Below are 23,347 nucleotides of genomic sequence, written 5' to 3'. Positions count from 1 at the left end.
TTTCAAACAGTCTGTGACATGGCAGGTAGGAGCTGATTGGCTGACTGTTTATCACTTTTGAAGCTTAGAGAATCTGTCCCAAAGGCTGGTTCCTTGTTCTCAGCAGGTAAAGTGGCAGTTCTCAGGTTACAGCAATGGTAGTTTTCACAATAAGGGTACTTCCAGAGAATACATAGCATAATCTCCGCCCGCAAGCCCACTGCCCAGACAATAACTGCCATGGCTGACAGTCAGGATTCCGACAGTCATTACACTGACGTTGGAATCCCAACTGTTCAAACCCTGACTCTTGGGATCCCGACGGCCACCGGCTATTCTCCCTCGTGGGGGTCCACGACCCTCGTAGAGGGAGAATAGAATAGGTGGCGAGCATAGCTTCGTTGCGCTCCCCCCACTCTCTGAGTCCGGGCATTCGGGATCCCGGCGTCGGGCTAATTACTGTCGGTGTGCTATACCACACCCGATGATCAGAATGCTGTTTAAAAAAGTACAGTCAGTAGACAGTGGATACTATGTGCCATCTGGCAAATGGTGAGGGAGTGCTCTATGACCTGCACACAGTTCTGGATGGATGGATGGATGGATGCAATGCAGAGTGGCTGCAAACAGTTGCTGGTAGAGTACTCCACTCAATATATTAACATTTTGAGAGGTTGGATGCAGCACACTGTGCTTACCATATGAGTGCACAGTGTACAATATACACTGATATTTGCATAGACTAGACACTGGTACATGCCGAGAGATATGCCAACCACCCGGCTGATTAGCAGGTACAAGACTGAGACGGCCAACCGGTGCACCTATGGCCAAGAAGCGTCAGTGCTGCGTCAGGTAACGGGGCCTGGAAGTCAGATGTGTGGCAAACCCCTTTCTATCAATCACCTTAACCAATAGCAGTTTTGCAGATACATATGTAGATGCAATATCACAGAGCCCGATTCAGGAATAACACAACCTGATATACATGACATTTCAAGGTTTGCAGAAAACTGGAACAATCTGTGTATGTTATTATTATCTATATTACATACAAAAAATAATAATTTAAGGTTTAGCGGTATTTTAATAGTTTGGTTTTAGAAAATGATTTTCTTTTTCTTTTAAATGATAGTAACAAACAGTACTTACAGTCACTTTGTATACAGTTTGTGTACTGAATGTTACATTACCTTCATAGTGCTGGAGAGTTTCTAGAAGCTGTGGGCTCAGTAGATTGCGCTTACTGAGCTCCTGATAAACACTAAGACAGGTCTGTCGTAATCGCTTTTCTCTATCTTTCGCATTTCTAAGTTCTTTCTCTTTCTGGGCTCTTGAATCCTCTGACGCCTGCAATTTTTTTTTTAGCGTTTCAATATCTGGTATAAAATATGGGTGATCCTAGAATAACAAAATATATGGAACAATAATCAATTAAGGGGTTTACAGAAATTATTCATTTAAACAAAATGCATACGGAAACCGTAATACAGATTATAATATCTGTACAGATTAATGAACTGTTGAACAGCTAAACTGTCAGTTTCATTCTGTTTTGACTAGTGCTAATCTGTCCCAATGGGCAGCCTAGTTCTATCATTTCTATTGGTCATTTACCTGGAACAAAGGGTTTCGAAAGGCTGTATGAACTTCAATTTAGGTAACATAACAACTTCTGTTCATCCAGTGTATGTGATCTCTATCAAAGGCTTGTAGTGTGACCATGAGGTTTCTACCTCCATTATCCTCTACCGTCCTTCATTCAGGTGACCATCAAATGATTTCTCCTGCAGCGGAGGCATGCGAGGGGATGTGTCCCTGTCACACATCCCCCCGCATGGTATTAGTGGCAGGGGGGCATCTCAGGTTACACGCACCGATCCCGGCGGTGCGATCTGTGCTTTGAGGTGCATGCTCCCGCGGCACCTCATCGCACAGCTCATCACACTTGATTTTCATCGCATTGCATGCACAACGCATTCCATGCACTATATATATATATATCTGTGGGGGGGGGGGGGGGGGGGGGAGGAGGGGGGCAGAGCCACATGGAAGTAATGTGGAGGATCCAGACCGGGTTTTGGTAGCAGAGTCTCAGGTGTAATCAGAAGCACCTGTGATCATAGGCGAATCTAGAATTATGGTAATGGGTGGTCCCAGATCTAGACATTATAGCAGGGGGACCTTTGCGCGGCACAGCCGCGCGCCAAAAAGGGGGCGTGGCCTCATGGGAAGGAAGCGTGGCATCACAAAAAGGGGTGTGGTATTACACTTTAGACCATACACAGTAATGCCCATTACACATTTTAGCAAACTCCGTAATACCCATTACACATAAAGCCACACGTCATAATGCCAATTACACATAAGGCCACACACCATAATGCCCATTACACATTGTGCCACACATCATGATGCCCATTACATACTATATAACAAACCGTAATGCCGTAATGCCATTACATATTTGCCACATAAGTGCTGCTTACCTACGTGCTCATTGCTTGTGGGTTCTTGCTTGATGCCACCATAGTGCCCATTACACATGATGCCGCACACTATAGTACCCATTACGCATGATGCCGCACACCATAGTACCCATTACACATGATGCCGCACACCATAGTACCTATTACACATGATGCCGCGCACCATAGTACCCGTTACACATGATGCTGCACACATAATGTCCCTTACACATGATGCTGCACACCGTAATGCCCCTTACACATTAAGCCACACATTATGCGTAATGCCCCCACATACCGCCACTTGTAGCGTCCCGTAAGCAAAAAAAAAAAAAAAAAAACGGTTTAACCTCAATATCCCTGGAACCAATTAACCCATATGGGTCCAGGCTGGTATCAAATTGAAGGCCCAGCGATTTGGGTTCGACTAAGATCAACCTCGAGCTTCAGTGATGCCGAAGGGGGAACTGGCAGCCTTTGAATCGGGTGGGGGTCGGAATTAGCGGGTCCCATGTTCTTCTATAGGGAAAACGTTCCAGCTTTGCCTGGCAGTATCTACGGTTCCCAGGGGGCTAGAGACACGGGGCTGGGCTCGTTGGAAAGCTCCATCCCTCAGCTACAAAATGGTTCTAATGGGTGGTCCTGTGCACCCCCGGACCACCCCCTAGATTCGCCTATGCCTGTGATTTCCTGTTATAAGGGTTTCCAGGGCAGGGTCACCTTGCTCTTGGTAATGGAGTATCTACCCTAGTGATAAACTGGGGGTGTTATAGTATAGGGACCATTGGAGCCTTTTAAGAGTCTGCTTTGCTGAGAGAGCCTGTATGCTACTGCCTGTAATACTGACTGCATATGTATTTAACCTGCTTTGCTGTAACGTGCTGTTGAGAATAAACAACAAAGAAGTAATCTGAGACCCTGTGTTTGTGATTCTTGTCACAATATATAATTTTGGGCTTCCAGGGCTAATCCACGCTTTTACTACAAGTTGATTTTTTTATATAAAATTGTCAATGTTAGTATATGTGTGTTTTAACCCTGGAAGCCTAATATCAAATAAGATCGATTTGAAACTGACCTTTAGTAATATACCTAGAGTTAATGTGAAAGGGGTATTTTAAATTCCATTTAGTATTTCTAAAGGAACTAGAGAGGTCTTCCCTTTTTATTCCTTTCAATAGAAGCCATAGCAAGGGTAATTATATTTCGGGATTCTTGATTGGGAGGATGGAGCACAAATCAGTTCTATTTGCTGACATCTTATTAGCTATAGTGTCAGATTTGTTTGTTTCCCTCTGATCTAAATAGTGAATTTCACAGATTTATTATTTTCTTCAAACTTCGAGATGATTCTTTCCACCACTCCCCATAAAGTAAATTCATCCCCGACACTTGGCACCCCTCTCATAATTAATATCTTGGAGTTTCAGGTGTGTCCTCTTACATCTAGCATCCATATGCCATGTAACACAACCTGCTACTCGCTCTCTGCCGAGTCTTTGCTTGGTGATCTAAATTGCCTCATGCTGTATTAAGTCACATTGTAGCATATGTGTCACAATCCGAGTATTAAATCAGGCTCTCTTACTGGCTAAGTGTCTGCAGAGGCTGAGCTTGCGTTTCAAGTCTGGACGCAGCCGGTGTCCTGTGTGCTGTACGGCTGTCCTGTGGTCATCTCCCAGTTCCCTCAGCGCTGCTGAGCCAGCGGCTGTGAAGCGCCGCTCCCCTCAAGCTGAGTGACAGTGTCCAGTGTCCGGCAATCCTCCAGTCCACCACCATTGCTCCCAGCCACAAGCATGGTGGATACAAACACACTTTCCCGCCTTAGCCTGACATGGGGGCTGCCATGCTCCTTTCAGTCACGTCAGGCTGAACCAATCATGTGCAGTCTAAGCTCACTGTCATACCTACCTGGCCAATCATGGCCTTCCAGTGGGTATAAGTATGCTGGGAGCCCACAGACTGATGCTGGTGTTTCAATTGTCTGCTGTTGGTGCAGTTGTCTCTCTTTCTCTGCTGCAATGTGCTTCACTCCAGGTAATCCAGCTCCTGTGACCTTCCAGGTATTCTAGCTCCTGTGATCCGGTGTCCAGTATAGGATACTCACCTCAGCAGTTCTTGGCCTAGCTTCGCATTCGATATTCCAGTCATCGTTCAGTCAGCATTCGATGTTCCAGCCATCGTTCAGCATTCCTGCGATGCTCTAACCACCGGTCACACATTTGATGTTCCAGCCATCGTTCAGTCAGCATTCCTGTTCTAACCATCGGTCGTGCATTTGATGTTCCAGTCATCATTCAGCATTCCTTCGATGTACTAACCATTGGTCATACATTCGATGTTCCAGCGATCATTCTGCATTCCATTGATGTTCTAAGTTATCATTCCACATCTCATCCCAAGGCAACTCAAGTAAAGTATTGCTTCTACATTGGTGTTGGCTGTGTGCCACTTAAAGGACTTAATCAGTGCTCTGCACTGCACCTATACCATCTGTCCTCCATTGTTGTTATTTACCATTCTGCATACTTACTTCCTGCTCGTTGCCAAGTACAACCTTCCTGTTACCACCTGCTTCAATAAACCTTGTTGTACTTTTATCTCATCTCCTTCCTGCCTCTGGGTGCACAACAGTGCAAGTGAATGCACAAGGGTCTTCTGAAGCCTCCCCGATTTGTGTATTGGTCCGAATTCCCACCAGAGGTCTTCGTCACAGTGACTCAGACCCCTGGCGTGACAATACGGAGGCGCTGGAGAGTGTAATACCACATGGTGTCCCCCAGATGTCGTCTCTCCTAAACTGCACCGCACGTGTCAAATACCAATGAAATTTATGTCACAGCTCCTGCAGATTGGCTGATGGAATGTCATTCAGTACACTGAAGAACTAAACAGTGTGTTTGTCATGAATCCAGAGCTGCAGTTGAGCAATAAATAATTTGGTGTGAGAGTCCTCTAATATTTAGAATACATACTGTATCTGCAGAGGTTAAGACACATGCTCTGCATTTCCCAAAGTGAGATCAGGTACTCTCTCTATACTGTAGCTAGAACCCTCAAAACATACTTGAATTTCTATGCAACTGCATGCCACCAAATGATGCAAACTGGCACATACTCATGTTCAATAATGCTCGGGTACCTTGCTGAACTGTGTCCATAACTAGTCACCTCACTGTCTATTCCTTACCTCGCTTAACATTACATGCAAAACAGGTGTGACTACTTCTATGGCTAGAATGTTTGGGCTAGGAGGTTAAGGTGACGCTTTTCATAGCCGCCACCCTGGGTTCAAATTCTGCCAAGAAGCAATGGCTTTTGAATTATACTATATTATACAGTATATACACACATACAGGCGTGGGGGCGGCACTCAAAACAGTGAATAGGCTCAGTCCAATAATGTGAATAATGTGGTGCCCTCCTTCGTGGTAGAGTTCCCTACCACCATATACAGCAATGTGTGTGTGTGTGTGTGGGGGGGGGGGGGGGGCACTAACAAATGAAGACACTGTAGGCAACTTCTCACCAACGTTTCGGAAACTCTTGGTCCCTTTATCAAAGTGCAAACCAAAGTGCACTTTGATAAAAGGGACCAAGAGGTTCCGAAACGTCGGTGAGAAGTTGCCTACAGTGTCTTCATTTGTGAGTGCCGCTGCCCCCCCCCCCCACATTGCTATATATATATATATATATATATATATATATATATATATATATATATATATATATATATATATATATATATATATATATATATATATATATAAAATGTATTTATCTCCAATACATTATAATGTGGTTTTGTAATTTTGGTTCTGACAACTGGCATACTTTTCTTTGGTGATTAAAAGAGGACAGGGAGCATGGCAAGCGACTTTCACTGTGAGTTCAAAGATGCACGGTCAGGTCTTCCTATTAGCAGATATTTTTTCCATGTGTATTAAAATGAGATTATAAAAATATCTGCAGTAGATATGTATAAAAGAAATCTAAATTGTTTAAAGAAAAAAAAAAATTCTGCCATTTCCAGGAATCAAACCCCAGTGCCAGGGTATGCTAAGCAGTCATGCTACCACTAAACCAAAGAAAGCATGTTGTCAGTTCTAGCACAGTGATATAAGGATGTTTTTCCCTTGGTTAGGAAGATGCAGTAATTGAATAAAAAGCAGTATTGTGATGTACCATTTATAAGCTGTCTCCCTGCTTGCTAGCTGCATCATGTGCCAGGAAATCAAATAAAAACCTACTGAGAAAGGTAGTATTCACTCCCTGGATCAGTTATGCAGACCTTTTGGGGTACTTCCTCTCTATGTCAAATGACTTTTAGGGATTAGATGTTATCCCCGGGCATCCCATAATAGTCAAATGCATAAACTTGAAAGACCTTTTAACGGGTCCAGATTATGAGAAACAATATTTGACATAGAGAGGAAGTACCCCTTCTCTTTGACTGTATACCTGCATAGTGACAATTTCTGTGTCATATTTTTTATCATTTTTTACTTTTATTTAAGTTTCTTATATAATATTTTGAATGCAATAAAATTGTGACATACTTTTTTAAGAAAGAGAGACTTGTTGTTTTCGTGCCTGGACATCATGGTGAAAGAGAGACTGTAATATATTTAACATCCAGTTCACTTTAAATGTAAGGGTTCAGCGCTGTGAGAAATATTGAAATTTTTCTTGATCTTTTTTTATAGTTTACAGTTGACGGACAAGCAGCAGCAGGACAGATTTTTAGCGCTCAAGGTTTTTTGTCTATTTCCTTTTGTATCTTCACTTTGGTAAATGCTTAGCATGTGTCTTTTAACCACAGAAGTGAAGTGTGCCAGTTTGCATCATTGCACCAGTATGGTACAGTACAAGGTCAATAGCGGTTTAGGGTCTAATGAAGCTTGGTGGCATACTGCAGTATAGGAATGAAGCTTGGGGGGAGGTGCTTATCAGGCTCGTCGGGCTCAAGATGTGGTGGCAATGAAAACAAGTTTTCCGGTCGGCAGGACCGCATACAGACAGCAGGATCTATGCAATGTATGCGATCCAAGCAAGGCCTGTGGGATCCCCAAAAAATCTAGAGTGCAGGCCTCCGATCCAATGTATAAGGCACAGTGTAGTGGATTGGTTCTGAAACACATGCGATTTGACACTTTTCATCCGACTTATCGGATCGATCCATCGGTATCAGATGAAAATTGCCCAAATCGCACTAGTGTATGGGCACCTTTATGATGGTCTCAAGTTACCCAGCTTTGTAAATTATTATGGCCCAAATTGTTATCTGGTCAAACTTGTCTTCTACCAAGCAATGGGTTTAAATTGAGGGTTCTTCACTTCATGTCCCTATGAACATTCTGCCTCCTCCATGGGCACTACTCCATGCTCACCATGGGCACTACTTTGGGCTATTGGAATAAACTCAGGCTGTTTCCTTTTATTTTCTCAGAAAATCACCCCACTAATCTCACTAGGGAACAGCTCACAGTTTGCCACAGCCACTTTGGGGAGGTCATTTGTTCTCTAGAATAAGTAGGGTCCATTGATGGTTTGTTAAGTTCCTCTGCTGTTTAACAGAAACGCTTGTACTTTCACAGCTCATCATTTTGGTCTTATGCCCAAATATCTGCACTACACTGATTCGTTGACACGGTCCTCCTCCTTGTGTCAATCACTGACCCGATTATGGGGCTCTGCTTAACATTTAACATATAGGGTGAGATTTAATAGGATGAGAGATTCAGAAAATGAGAGATTTGGCAAGAATTCTCAAGATTTTTAAAGCGGCAATCATTTACACTGCAAAACTAGTTTGATTTTGAAGTGTAAATGATTGCCACTTTAAAAAAAAACTGGAGATTTCTTACAAAATCTCTCACTTTCTGATTCTCTATCCTATTAAATGTCAACCTTAGTCTCTGGATTTGCACGACTTGGACCTACACCCCCATTTGCTTGATTCTACCACTGAGTGGCATAGTGCCAGTTCTCCTTGAAAATCCCTCAGTGGGAAAGATTTTACCAGTTTACACGTTAGCTCCCAGTACACATCTGTAATTGAGACCCACTGTAAAATTCCTCTCCAAATAATATTACAGACCTAATAAAGAATAACTGTAGGCTGAAATAAGAGCCCCTTGTTAAGTAAACCATATACCTTTAATTGCATTTGGCAGTGCATACTGTCATCTGTATTAATGGCTGACATTTCCTCTTCTGGCTCTCCATCCTGTGCTTCCAGCACTATGGGAACGTCATTGCTAGATGATGCGGTCACAGATAAATCTTTGCTCTCAGGCACTTCACTCTTGGTGGGGGTGACAACATTGAGCAATTGTAAAATACTGGTATCAACCAAAAATAGCAACAAAAAGAAGTGTTTCAAACAACAACAAAAAATACATATTTTGAAAGTCAAGCATGGGGACCTTTTGCAGCTAGTTCTGTTTCAAAACGCTAAGAAAAACAGCAATATACAGGCTTACAAGTGCAATGTGAAAGGGGTATTATATAGTTGTATCCTTTATTTTCACAAAAATACTTGCTTAAGGGGGTTTTCTGCAGTCAGAGAACTCATTCTTGAGACTTCCTGTGAACCTTACAAAGTGCATAGTTTTATGCAACCTCCCTATTAGTTTCTGACATTTAAGTAAATCACTGATGTTTAAACTGCCTACTCTGCATTGAATATTATAATGACAACACAAACACAAAACTTTGCTAAGTGATATCCAGTTCTATACTGTACATGAAGCAGTGAAGAAGTGGGGAAGTTTCCCATGCTAACCAAGCATCTTATATGTACCATTTATAGTCTACTACTGTTTACTATTATTGATAATTATATAAAAGCAGAATGGTTGCCATAGGCAACTTCTCCATTGGCACAATACTCCACTCTTTTCACTGATTCATACCTCTCCCCCATATGCAGTCTACTGGGATTAGAGATTTAGCCATTCTTAATGCATTATTTATTGTGTACTCCATTTACCGGTACTTATATGTTAGTTGGGTGCCCACTAAGCTATTTGCTTAATTTTCCGCGTCCGCTCGACACACTATATAAAATCAACTCCATGCCGACATGGATAGTGGGGGTATGAGCGTACTATGTATAGTGGGCGCCCAACTAACATATAAGTACCCATTTACCTTTATACCTTCAGCCACAGTGTAAAGAAGAGTAGTGTCATTCAACAAAGTTAAAGTTTAGTTACAGACTGAAATAGGGCAAAGTAAAGCCTATCCTGCATCTATGTAGGCACATATACTGACAGACAGCACTAGTCAGCTGGCCTACAATCCTTTCAGGTTTATTTTTTGAAAACCATATAAAAAGGTATTTCACCAGAAACAGGAGACTACTAGAGAAAGCCTAAATATATCTCAGGACTGATTCAGAAGTGCACACAGTTGTATGGACAGCTGCGATTTCATAAGCAGTGGACTTCGGAAAATATGCCAATGGCCGAGCCGCTGTCTTGTACACAGACACCCACTGGTGGTGTCTCACATCTGCCACTTACGCACAAAGGTGGGAACATTAGCCACACATCAGTCCAACCATCAAACCTCTGTGCAACCACATGTGGTCTCAGAATGAGTGTCTCGCCTAAGATGACTTGGGCCTCTCCAGCTGTGTGCTAATTGCTGTTAGCAATGGCACGCCCAGAAACAGGTACCATCACACCTGCATTTTTATAGAAACCATAAATAACTCCCACAAATGTTCTACTTGTCAAGTGACCTCTATTTTAAGCATCCAGAAACAGAATTTTAAAATAACATTAATAGAGAGTTTACATATACAGTAGTAATCCACTCCATGTATAGGGCAATAGGCACACTGTACCAAACCTTAGGTGATTGTGACTCAACCTTGCAGGATACCACAGCTGAGATGTTGCAGATAGATATACTGAACATAAAACACACACACCTGCATCTCTTCTGGGAAGTTAAAGATGCTGGGTATGACATCATCTCTTAAACGCTTTGTCTGCCCAGTGGTGTCAAAGCAACTTTTCTGAAAGTGTAAGCTGCACAGTCGCTGGTATCGGGAAGGCATCCACAACTCTCCCGTGGCTGTTGCTCTTTTCATAGCCCGACACCATTTATCTAACAACACTGGATTTGATCTTGGGAACCTAGATTACACAATATCGAAATACAATGAGACGTTTTACTGTAGACAAGCAAGACCTGCTGTAAAATGATTTGCTGGACACACTATATACTGCACAGTATAAAATAATAAAAAAAACAACAACAGAAAGGCTTTGCACTTAATTACTGTAGCTTAAGGGAAAAAGTGATTGTCTATTTTGAAAACTCAGCGTTTCAACTGTCCTCACAATAAAGGCCCCTTTCACACAATCCGGCTCCTGCCGGGCAGCGAAACCCCGCACGGCCAAGAAGCCGTGCCGCACCGAGAAGTTTACAATGATGGGGATGGTTACAGCCCGGCAGCCGTCCTTTCCAGTGCTGGGATCCGGCTGCAACCGGGCCGTGGCCGTCCCATGTGAATGGACACAATCGTGTCCATTATTAACGACTGTGTTCTTTTGGCTTTTGGCCGTGCACGGTTTCGCTGCCCGGCTGGAGCCAGAGCGTATGAAAGGGGCAGAACATCAATGAGAACTGTGTATTCTAAATAAAAACAAAAAGGAATAACATGTATGTAATACATTCAAATAACATAAAGCAGGGGTAGCCAACTCCAGTCCTTCAGCGCTACCAACAGTAAACATTTCCCAGGTCTCCTCACAGAATCAAGTAAAGTAATTAGCTCCAGCTGTGGATCATTTAAAAAGGGTTAATGCATAATGAGTGCACCTGTGCAGCTGCTGGTTGGTATGGAAAATGGGAACTGTTAGTAGCTCTGGAGGGCTGGAGTTGACTACTCCTGACATAAAGCATCAGGAACATCATTCTGTGTATATTGTCGAGACGGAATTTGGGCTGACAGTCCTCTACTTTAATCAGAAAAATTATAATAAACTCTTCAATTTAAACATTTAGTAAAATTGAGGTTCTTAAAAGGTATGTGACTAAGACATAGCAGCTGAGTACTAAGGGACTGATTCAGACCTGTTCGCTAGGCTGCGTATACTTGCAGCCTAGCGAACCGGTCAGCGCATCCCGCCACCCTAACAAATGAATTTGGCCCTGCCCGATCAAGCCTGACTCAGGCTGTAAGTTACATTTGCCACAAACCCATCCCTAATACTTATATATTAAATAAATCTATCCAGGACTTTAAATTCAGATTGCCTATTCCTGTATGTAGTCTGCAAATACAAGGACCATATACTGATTAAAAGCACAAAAGGTCACAGGAGGGGTGCTAGTCCAAGCTGAAGCAGTCTCTGGGGCGTTTTTATGGCAAGGATGGCTTGTTTACGGTGATCCTCCCCGAAAACAAGCCATCCATGCCATAAAAACGTCCCAACCTCGCCGTTTAACCCTCTTGCCGGCCTGCTCGCCCTTTTCTATATTCTGGGGAATCCTCGCCGGATTCCCCCAAATGGTGAGGTTCGCAGCTAATATAGTCAGGAGCCTCGCCGTTATGATGGCCACACTCGCCGTTTCCACCTCACTTTTTAGAAATAGCGAGGTGGAAACAGTGCAGGGGGGCAGTTGAATACTGAAGGCGGGCTTTGATGGCGAGCAATAGGCACTGCTCGCCATCATAGCCCATCTGATCGGCATTGAAAATACCACTCTGTTTTCAAGTGTGTACAATATAGATTATATAAGGGGGACTACACAGCATTATTCTAAACAAAATAAGTAGGAGTTACATATGTTATATTGGTACTTAGGTATTATCTGGGCTCCCATGTTAAATGCACCCCCTTTTTTTATACCCCTACTATCCAACTACGCATGGAGTTGATTTTATATAGTGTGGCGAGCGGACGCGGTCTCATAACAAAAATGGGAGCCCAGATATTACATAAGTACCGTTATATTTTTTAGTACTGAGCTACTACTTCTTATTGAAGTAACTACTTTTAACACTGAAACTGGTACTTATCACTAGAGTAATGCCCTGGGATGGTTGGGTTGTGCCGGGCCAAGGGTCCCACACTCTGAATGTTAGTTTAATCTAATAAAGTCACCTGGTTGCCAGTGTTTTTTAGTGTGTGTTGCATTTTCTCTTTTTTTTCTGTGCAGCATTATAAATCTCAGCATGGTAGCACCTCGTATTACTGTATGTTTAGAATTAGTGTGCAGTCCAGCCTCCCCCATCCCTCACCACCTTTGTCAGAAAAGTTATCATTCTGCCACTGCTTGCTACATTAGGGAACCCATACTTGCGGTAGATAAAGAAATGCTTTTAAAGGGTTTCTTTGTGTTTTCCCTGTAATATGCGCATGGGGACCTAACTCAAATGTGCAAAAAATAATAATAATAATTATCGACTGCAATACCAGGATTTTTATATAAAGAAATAGATCTTTAACATTACACTCACATTACTAATAAGAAAAGCAGGCCTAGGACATATGATGTTAACAAATAATCGGATCATAAGAACTCATACTAGAATCAGGCAATACAAGGTCAAAGTTACCTGTGAAATGTTATTCCCTTTTCTCTGGCCTCCAGAGTGTATCTTGATTTACATCCAGAGGCAGCACAAGAAACCGGCATCTTAATTATTAACTCTGAAATAAACATCAGTTGTGCATCTGTCATGTAAATGCCATTTAAAAGCAAGAAAAGTCTTTATTACTATTTTAAAGATTATTCCTGATTCTGACGTGTTTTCCTGGTAAAAGCTAGCTATATAATAAATATTACAATGTACCTTAAAAATGAAGTCAAATCAACTCACCATATATGCAGCACTGGCTTCTGCCACAGTTGAGGAGTTACACAATCTGGACCCTTGATTGGTTGGACAGAAGCTTTATTAGCGAAAGTAAAAACTAAAATAACAGGGTCTAATTGGGGAGTAAAGGCCCATACACACTGGGCGATTTTGAGCTGAAAGCAGCTCAGTTTTGCCGTCTGAGATACGTTCAGCTAAAAAGCTGCCCAGTGTGTACAGGCCAGCGATGAGCTTCAACATCATCGCTAGCCACTGCTGCTATTACCAACAGATGAGCGACGGAGTGGGTGGCTTTCCATGGCGTCATGGTACGGAAAGTTGTCCACCTCTGGGAAAGTCGATTTTCCCCATCATCGGTCTGTATTCATGCTGGGCAAAAACACCGGTATTTGTTTCCTAGCACGGCGCCCGTCGTGGTACATCGCATGCCTTAAGTTAAGGTACTTAAGGCATGCGATGGACCCGATTTTCTGTCTTTAACTGGTTCATTTGCCGGTAAAAGTGAAAATCGCGTTGATCGCGCCCATCGCGGCCCCTAATAAGGGGCTGCGATGCGACCGACGTGATCAACGCGATTTCCCCATAGGGAACAATGTTAAAGTGAAAATCAGGTTGATCGCGTCCGTCGCGGGCCATTATAATGGTGACAATGTTAAATGGGCCAATATGGCCCATTTCACATTGAATATGAGTAAAAAAACATGGTTAATGGCGAGGGGCTGTGGTATGCGTCCACCGACCTTTTCATACCCCTACTATCCACGTCGTGTGGAGTTGAGAATAGAAAGTGTGGCGAGCCAGAAGCGTGGCGAGCGCAGCGAGCCCCGCAAGGAGACGTGGATACCTGTGAAGCCGGCGAGGGGCCGCGATACCTGTGAAGGTATCCACGTCCCCTCGCTTCGGGCTCGGTGGCTCACTGCACTCGCCACACTTTCTATTCTCAACTCCACGCCGACATGGATAGTAGGGGTATGAAAAGGTCGGAGGACGTGTACCGCCGCCGCTCGCCATGCTTCGGGTTGGCGTCTATAGTGGGGTGGCGTTAAAATTGGGGGCCAATTCAAACATCAGGGGGGTTTCTATACAAATGGGGTGTTTTGGGGCATTTCACATTAAAATCAATGCAAAATCGCGCCGATCGCATCGCATGCTATTTGGTTGGCATGCGATGCGATCAACGCGATTTTTTCCGACGCGATGCTCACAATCAAAATCGGTGGCGCCGTGCTAGGAAACAAGTACCAAAACACCCAGTGTGTATACACCTTAAGCCTTCAAGAAAAGCTTCCTTGAGCGAGTGGATGGCACATGCATTGTGGAGCAGAGGGCCCAATTGAGATGTGCTCACTAGGCTGTGTTTTTCGGAGACTCGCGAGCAGGTTTAACGCCGCTCCACCGCATGAATCACTGTGCAGGGATGCAAATGGATGTGTACACGTACACACCCGTTCGCATGCGGCCGCACAGAGGACAAATCATTCGATGGTTAGTTACCATCGAATGATTTCTCTTACTGTGCCCGGTGCTCGCAGCTGCCACATGACCCAGGAGTCACTCGGGGACTGCTTGTGTCCATGTGATTTCAGGGCAGGCGCCAACATCATGCAGGCATGGGTATGTCAGCAAAGGGAAGTCTTTGTCCGGTCCGTATGCTAGGGGACCCCACGCAGAGCATACCGCGAGCCAAACAGATCTGAATTGGGCCCAGAGTACAGAGGCAGTACAATTACGTGCATTACTTATGGAGGAGTAGTTTAGGGAAGTTGTCTGCAGATTAAGTATATGAACTTGCCAGAAGTGATGATGTACAGTACAGAGTGAATGCCAGAATGTGCAGGCATGGTGAGGTAATTGTAGCATGGAACATGTTTCATTGTTTGGGGCATACACATGAGGTGATTTAAACCCAATTTCTAATGGTGCATACACACGGGGCGATTATAGCAAATATCGCTGGAAATATGGTCGCTGAGCAACCATATTGCCAGTGATTGGAGCGTGCACCAGCGATAAATCGCCGGGTGCGCACTCCAGTTTTCAGCCCCTGAATGGTCGCTGGTCGGAGGAGCATGCTCCTCTGACCAGCGACTTCCCCTGTCTCTTCTCATGAAATGATGAAAATGTGAGACATTTTCATCTGCGACCATCTCTGGTGAAGATATAGTGCATAGGTTTTAGACTTTATGATACTAAATATTAAACTGCTCCCATTATAGTCAATTGGCATTCCATTTTTATGCAGCCCATAGTGGTCATTTCTTTTAGTATCTTTTCAATTAAGACTAGACAGCTAGACAGGGCGTGTATTTACACCCAATGATGAGTTGTTCACAATATTTAATTCCTTGCCTAGATATTTCCACTGGTTGTCACTGATATGCTGGGATTAAACAAGATATGTACGTTTCTCAGGGGGAGAGGAACTTATATTTACATACCACCATAATTGAATATGCACTAACATATGCAAGTAGTAACGTAAAGGATAGCTCCTCCGATAAAAGCTTTCCTTTGCACATGTGCCGAGTGATGCCATTAGCCGCAGGGCATGTTAGGAGGGATCCACGACAGATCCTTCAAACAGCACCGCAAAGAGAAACCATTAGGCTTCTATAGGGAAAGCTGGCAATTACATCTGCGGCAAAGCCCTGGTGGAGGGGCTTTAGTGCGTTCGGGAATGTGGTGAAAAACCCCAAAAACAAGGCTTTTACCGCATTTTCCCTTTAGTGCATCTTGTCCTGTTTCTAATACTGAGAATAACCCTGTCCCTTCACTCTGATAGGTAAGGAGGTAATTAAAGCACAGTCTATTGTACATGTCGGTGTTCATGGTGCTCTTTGTAGAATTTACATGCCCTCCAGCATGACCCATTCCATTAGGTACAAACTGCTCTGCTCCCTGACTTCCCTCTTAATTTATGATTGCCATCACCTGTGTTGAAACACCTTACTTAACAATGAACAATCAACACAGGCGACTGCAATTATGAGGGTATGGGTAAAAATTGGACCCGGACATTCACCCTGGAATACTGAACCGGACATCAAACTCCGGAGCTTGTAGTAGTGTCCTATCCGGGAGGTGTCCTGTCCGGTGGGGGGTGTCCTGCCTGTGACAGTTGTCACCAGGGAGAGGAGGCGGGAGAGAATAAAGCCTCCCTGTATGGTTTGGACATGTAGCAAAACCCGGAATGGTCCGGACCACACGTCTATAATCTCCCCTTCCTCATGTCTCTGGTGAAAGCTATCAGAGGCATACCCCTGGACAAGACACCCCCCGAACGGGACACTACAAGGTCCGGAATGCAGAGTTTGATGTCCAGTCCTGCATTCCGGGAACTTGTTCGAGTCCGGTTTTTACTTAGTCCCCAATTATGACTTAAGAGGGAAGTCCAAGAACACAGCATTTTGTACCTAATGGAATGGGTCATGTTGGAGGGTATGAGTTTATACCTACTTTTGGAATGGTCACTAGCTCAATAGTTTCTCTATAAAATCTTATGAAAAATACATTTTATTCCAGTAAAATGTCATCCCTGGCTATACCACAGACTTTATGCACACATCATGGTGACTGACTAGCCTTAACATTCTCCACGGTACAATATTTTCTATCTTCAGCACACAGTAAAAATAGATAGTATTGCTGGTGGTGTGATGAGTAGCCCGGCTGCACACGAGAGCTGCCATTAGGCGGTATGTATACATTACACCCCAGTGACAGCGTTACTGAAATATCCGGACAACACTCCCTTGAAACATTTTCCCGTGCATCTACTAGTACAAATAAATTATTGTAAATAAACTTTAACACAAACCTTATAAACGAGAAACCCAAGTCGTTACCAACCAAAAGATGGCCGACAAACTACGCATACAAGGAGGGCAACGGTAATCTGCCCAAACTCAACCTCCTGCCAGAAGTAAATATGGCGCCCACAACAGCGCCTCCCACTACGACAACCGGTAAAGCCAGCGTTACTTTAAAGAGTACAGTATAGTATGCTGAGAATATGTCAAGAAGCAGCGGCCGTATGAGGAAGGCTGATAGCGTAACGCTGTATTGTAATGTAGACTTGGAATGTCTTTCAGGGAAGTCGCATACTACAGCCATTACCCAACCCTCTACTTGTGACGTATGCGGACCGGACAGCCATTCCACGTACGCGTAGTTCCCAGAACTGGCGCCAAACGCGATGACGTGGAGCAGGGGGAGTGGCTGCAGTTGAACGCTTGGCGGGTCTCCCGTTTACGGGTTGTCACGGTGCTCGTCTCCGGGGTCGCAACTCGCAAGCAGGCGGCAGGGCAGCAGCGAGTGTCATCATCAGGGCGTTACTAGTGTCTCAGCCTGCGGTGTGCCCCTCTAGGAGCAGGTACAACTTTACCATGTACAGTAGTGGCTCCAACTTCTGTCTCAGTAGATCATGTACATATCATGTAGTGGGGGATTGTACTATGCTTTGGAGAGCGAGAAACTGCCAGCCCGAGCTGTAATGTACATTTTCTAACAAAATGCCAGGTCTCATTTATCAAACCCCGTTTACAGCGCAGACTGTATCTGACATATACTTGTACATCGTGTGCGGGCGCTTGGAGGCGATATTCTAGAGATTACTATGTTTTTAGATTGGCCTGTGTGGGATGACCAGAGTTCACCCCCTCTATGTTTATACTCCTTTTACACTGCCGTAGATATCCCGGTTTATTATTCATGAACATGAAGCAACCTGGAATATTGAGCAGTGTTGAAATGTGTATGGATTGTTAGGTTGTGAGTAATTAGATTGACCACTATAGATTATAAGGTTGATGTGCGTTTTTATGTTGACATGGACACTGTAAATGTACTGTGTCCCCTCGCATGCGCTCTCCATGCTTCGGGCACACTGCCTCCCTGAGCTCAGCACACTGTTATATTTCAGGTCCACTGGGATGGTTAGGTATGAACAATTCCTTGTTTGGAAGAAAAGGTAAAACCACATGTTGACATTTTGAGCATGTTGATCCTTCATGTGTCCACCTACTGTCTATCGACTAATAGTGGTCGTCTTAATAACTGTAGACCCAACGAACGCACACTGTTGATATTACTTGGCTTGAGCATCCTGGGATCCTAGCAGGGTTGAACCCGGATTCAAACTGGCTCCTTGCGCAGTGTAAATGACTAACCTGGGTTCGTGCAACCTGGGACCTGTTCATAACAATATAATCACCAGTGCTGGTAGATCTCCTCTCCAAGCGTAGGTTAACAACTGCCTTATGTGATGTCACCCACCCAGCATTATGCTGGGTAAGGACACAAGCATAAAAGGTATCACAAGGCGAATTGCACATTATCCAGGGCCATCATTCACAACTTCTAGAAATACATTGCTTTAGGATTTCTGTTCTGTTTTTTGTTTTAATATACAGTAACCTGTTTTTTTTTTGTTTGTTTGTTTTTTTGTCATAGGTTCAACTAGAGATTTGTTGAAGATCCCAATAATAAATTATCATGGAAGGTAAATTGTAATTTAAGGTCTACATGGTCCTAAATGTTTTGGAAGATGCAAAATGTAATATCTTACAAAACTATAATTCAATTAAACATTAAATGTATTCATTTTATGAGGATGGTTTCATATACTGTCTAACACATCCACATCTTGTCAACCCTGGTTTGTGTTTTTACAATAAATGACATTAGTTTTTACAAAATTCCGTCAGAATCAATTAGTAAGCTAGTCCTGTGCTTCCCCAGGGGATGCTGATCTGGAGCTCCTGACATCCCTACTGGAAGAGAACGAAGCTGCTGAGAGCAGTGGTTCTGGCAATCATGATGCCGTAAGTGACCCTGATGAGTACGATGAACTGTTTGATGGAGATGAAGAAGGCTCATACCATGAAAGTGGTAGCGAAGGGCAGGACATTGGTGGAGTGCAAGAAGATTTTGCTACACTATTTGGGGATATAGATGATCTTGAAGATGAAAACACTGTACATAAGAGCAAGGATCAATCACTCAATCCTAGCCGGGAAAAATCTAAACACGAATTAGAAGGTATGGTACCCGCTTTTTGCACACTGCGTAGGTTCTAGCGGTGTTCTGTTTGGTGCCCTGCAGCTTTTATGTTTCCCTGTGTTTCTCAGATCCTTAATAAATTTTGTTTTATGGACGTTGATTAAAATTATATCTTATGCACAAATTATGAAAATGTATGCTTTTGTCTGTAATGTAGTAAGTCCTTAACCTTTCTTTGGCTTCATAGTATATTAGAACTGAAATAATTTCAAATCTGGGGTGCATTTTTCCTCATACAATGTTAGTAGTGCTTTTTTATAACCTAATAAGAAAAGAAAAACACTACTTTTACAATTGTGTAAAACTTTATTTGGTTTACTTCAGTGTTTATTTGTGTTACTAGCTTTTGTTTTAAACCATGCTGCATGGTTTTGGGGAGGGACAGATGCATCAGCTGTGCATTTGTGTGTTTTCTATAGAAGTGTCTAGCCAAGGTAAATATGAACACACCAAGCTGTTGCCATCAGTCAAAGACTACCAACAACAAGCTATTCTGAAACCTCACCATTTTATCCTTTAATAAAACTTGCATGTTTAGGTTATAAAATATATACATTACAAGATGATGTTTTACGTCAGAGCCAAAAAGAACTGCTGAAGACTTGTACTCCATATATGTAATTATTATAAATAAAATAGTTCGCATATTTCCTTATATGTAACATCCCTTTTTTTGAATGTGCCCATATCTAGAAGTTTAATCAGGTATATAATTGTACCATGTGACCAGAGCTGAGTGCCTGGGCTGGACTGACTGAGACCTGACAGCTGAAGCTGAGATGGGACAAGCTGACTTCCCAGCGTAGATGACAATTATTAATTTTTTCATTATCCTTGACTAAAATAATCACAGCTTTGCATACAAGGATTCATACAGTGACATATGTAGTATTACCTGCATCACCCTTTATTTGCTGATTTATTGTTCCATTCACAAACTTTGTATTTGCTATATACATTCCCAGCATTGTTAGTTGACTGTTAACTGGGATGCCTTTTAATACTAGATGAGTTAAGAAAAATGAAGGACCAGATGAGGAAGCTGCAGGAACAGCTTCAAGTAACTGCTATTGCCCAGTCGCCAAGTTCTGCTGCACCACAGAAAGCAACCAACAAGACGAAAGGTAAACTGAATGGGAAGCATTTGGTCAGGTACTAATGGACATTGTATAGTGAACATGTACATAAAGTAGTACTTCATATAGAATATTAATCATAGTACAGTAAATTATTCATCACTCCAATGAGAGAGCACACATTAGGGCCAATCTATTTCAAAGAGCATTGACGTCCCAGTGTGTTTTTTATGACTTATAGGAAATACAGATGCACATGGGTGGACCATAACTCCAAATGGATAGGGCTTTGGTTGGGAATCAAAATGTTATTCCTGCAATTGTGCTCTAGCAATACTGACATGCTACCAAGTATGCCTTTTAAGCATAAATTGCATTGTATAAAAATAGTAAAGTGTTAATTCAATTGCAAATGTGTTAAGTAGTTGTGTTATGAGAAGCATGTGAATTCTAGAAAGGCAATAACATCAGTGACCAGTTACAGTCCCAATTATGGACCAGATGTATTAAGGCTGGTGAAGTGATAAAGTGGCTGGTGATAACGCACCAGCTAATCGGCTCTTAACTGTTAAGTTACATGCTGGGTTTGAAAACTGACTGGAGCTGACTTCCTGTTGCATTATTACCTTCCACTTGATCACTACACCAAGCTTAATCTGCCCCTTTGTTTGCTTACAGTCGAAGAGACTAATTATATAAAACATTGCCTATAGTGAAGGTGGATATTGGAATGAACACTTATCCTGGGTTCTTTAAGTGGTTTGTCCTATTTACTATACATCTTATTGAACAGAATGGGGTCCTTTTAATAAATGCTGAGACTCAAAAAATTATGGAATACAGTAAATTGCGAAATACAAAAGGTTTTTTTTTTTCGCTGTGTGACTAAGATAATGACTTTTTGCTGATTCCATGTGTAGTACAAACTTTGTTTAATGCACAAAACTATTGTATAAAATTTATAGTCAGGTAATTTGTCTAAGGTGTATATGAAACAAATGCATTCTGTGTTTAGACTTCGGTCCTATCCCCAAGAGTACCTCCTTAGGATATGCAATTAATCCAAACTATGGAAAAACAGACAGTGGTCATTCAGACAGATTGGATTGATTTGTTAAATCAAATGGATTTAATGAAACAATTGTTTTCATCCATTTTTCCAGCATTTGAGAGCAAATGGTTGATTGTCATTAGCTCCCACACATTACAGGTTTTTTGTTACCACCAGACAGATAAAGCTTTAGGTGTGCACCCTGCCTAAAAGCCCCCATACACTACTCCGACTTGTCGGACCAGTTTGCCCCTTGAGTTCCCACGTCAGCTCCTCGGGAGGCTTGCTTACGATTTGGCACTTGATGTGCCATTTTTACATGCAGTAAATTGCATGCAATTTAGCGGCATTTGCTTGGTGGCAAAATCAGGTCCTGGACAGTGTGTTTTCAAAATATTTTTTTCAAATTCAGTAGCCACTCCACCGCCCGTCAAATGCCGCTGCCACTCAGACCCAGCTGCAGCACATAGATGTGTGCCACCGCTGGCACACACCTACTGATCGGACCAACACAATGTGGGTGCCACTGATAGGTCCGATCCAACTGAATAAATCTGCAGCATTTAGGCTGATTTCTCAGCCTGATCCGTTGGGATTGGGCAAAATCAGCCAAAATCGGATAAGTCTATGGGCACCTTATGTGTCAGTTATGTAGTAATGGACATAATTCACTTCTGTTTGTCCATATTTGCCTATTACATTAGTCATAAATAATTTGTCATGTACGTGACCCACAAATCCAGGGCACCCCTGCAAGTTCCGCAAGGCATCCCAGGGTGCCACTGCACAGCTTGGGAACCACTGTTAATCTATAACCCTAACAAAATGCGGGAGCTTACCTTTTTGAGGTGAAAGTCAATATATATATTTTTTATTGTAAATCTGTCCTTTTTTAATGCATTTTCTTCTCTCCAAAAGATTTATAAAAAGTTATGTGCTTTTTTTCTTTTCTATTTAGCAACAAAAGAACGCATTCCTTTAATGGAGAAAAACCATACCCGTATGCATGAATCTAGTGCCGCAGCTCCTCAGCTTTGCAGCCCACCTGCCTCCCACTCAAAGCCTCAGGCAACACCTAAAAGAAAGTTGCATATGTCAGGTAAAGAGAGACCCAGTCGTTGTGGTGTGTTCAGTCCTAGCCGATATTTCCGCTTGTCTGTTTCTGACGAGATGAGGTCGAATTTACATTCAACCTATTAAATGCCAGGTCCGTTTTTCCGATAGTCATAAAGTCCGTTGATCGTGGCCATTTTCAATGAATTCCACAACCTATCGGATGTATTCAACCATGCAGACTAAACGTGAAACAAACTCGAATCTGCACAGGCAAGTCTCAGCCAAAAACCGCCAGTTTTGAATACTCATGGTCGATATTTTCGACTGTCGGAAATATTGTCTAATATTGAATATCAGCCAATATGCTACCTTACAGAAATACTCAATACTCAAGTAAACATTTAATAAAAAATATTATTTACATTAGGTACTGTCTGCCAAGTCATGCTCTTTAGCTAAGGTGGTCTTCTCCATGTAATGTATGTAGCCTGTTGTGAGCTTGCGCAAGGAGGTCATTGGTAGAATGCACAAATATTTGGGAAGAAGTCAGCTCAAAGCTTAATGTTCACTGTCTGTGTCACTCTTTAAAAATACTTTTTTTATTTGTATTTTTTTTCTCTGTAGAAAATAAAAGCACTCCTCAATGCAAAACCCCCAGTAGTTTGCCACCCCAGGCAGGAAAACGGTCTAGTCCGCCAAGCTCTGCATTAGCACCAAGGTCCCATGGGACTCCCAACACACCCTCTGCCAGTCAGCAGGTTTCTACTGAGAAGTTCTCTGGGCTACGAATCAGGTATAGTTTATCTTTGCACAA

General features: G+C 42.8%; 2 protein-coding genes across 2 annotated transcripts in view; one reads left to right on the top strand and one right to left on the bottom strand.

Moving 5' to 3' along the window:
• Positions 1-17,444, bottom strand: part of THAP9 (THAP domain containing 9) — a 35,486-nt gene extending 18,042 nt beyond the window's left edge. Inside the window, exons 1-5 of the mRNA XM_083183125.1 lie at positions 17,108-17,444; positions 13,030-13,123; positions 10,390-10,597; positions 8,605-8,754; positions 1,173-1,380 (exon numbers count right to left, since the gene is read on the bottom strand). Of these exons, the coding sequence (XP_083039251.1) occupies positions 1,173-1,380; positions 8,605-8,754; positions 10,390-10,597; positions 13,030-13,109 (646 nt within the window). The 5' untranslated portion in view covers positions 13,110-13,123; positions 17,108-17,444. The remainder of the gene's footprint in view (positions 1-1,172; positions 1,381-8,604; positions 8,755-10,389; positions 10,598-13,029; positions 13,124-17,107) is intronic.
• Positions 17,386-23,347, top strand: part of MCM10 (minichromosome maintenance 10 replication initiation factor) — a 32,299-nt gene continuing 26,337 nt past the window's right edge. The window contains exons 1-6 of the mRNA XM_083183126.1: positions 17,386-17,662; positions 18,742-18,790; positions 19,030-19,329; positions 20,358-20,474; positions 22,436-22,576; positions 23,158-23,326. Coding sequence (XP_083039252.1) covers positions 18,784-18,790; positions 19,030-19,329; positions 20,358-20,474; positions 22,436-22,576; positions 23,158-23,326 — 734 coding nt within the window. The 5' untranslated portion in view covers positions 17,386-17,662; positions 18,742-18,783. The remainder of the gene's footprint in view (positions 17,663-18,741; positions 18,791-19,029; positions 19,330-20,357; positions 20,475-22,435; positions 22,577-23,157; positions 23,327-23,347) is intronic.

The sequence above is a fragment of the Crinia signifera genome, chromosome 4 (assembly GCF_055691185.1).
Source record: "Crinia signifera chromosome 4, ASM5569118v1, whole genome shotgun sequence".
NCBI classification, from domain to species: Eukaryota; Metazoa; Chordata; class Amphibia; order Anura; family Myobatrachidae; genus Crinia; species Crinia signifera.
This window is presented reverse-complemented; position numbering and strand designations above follow the sequence as displayed.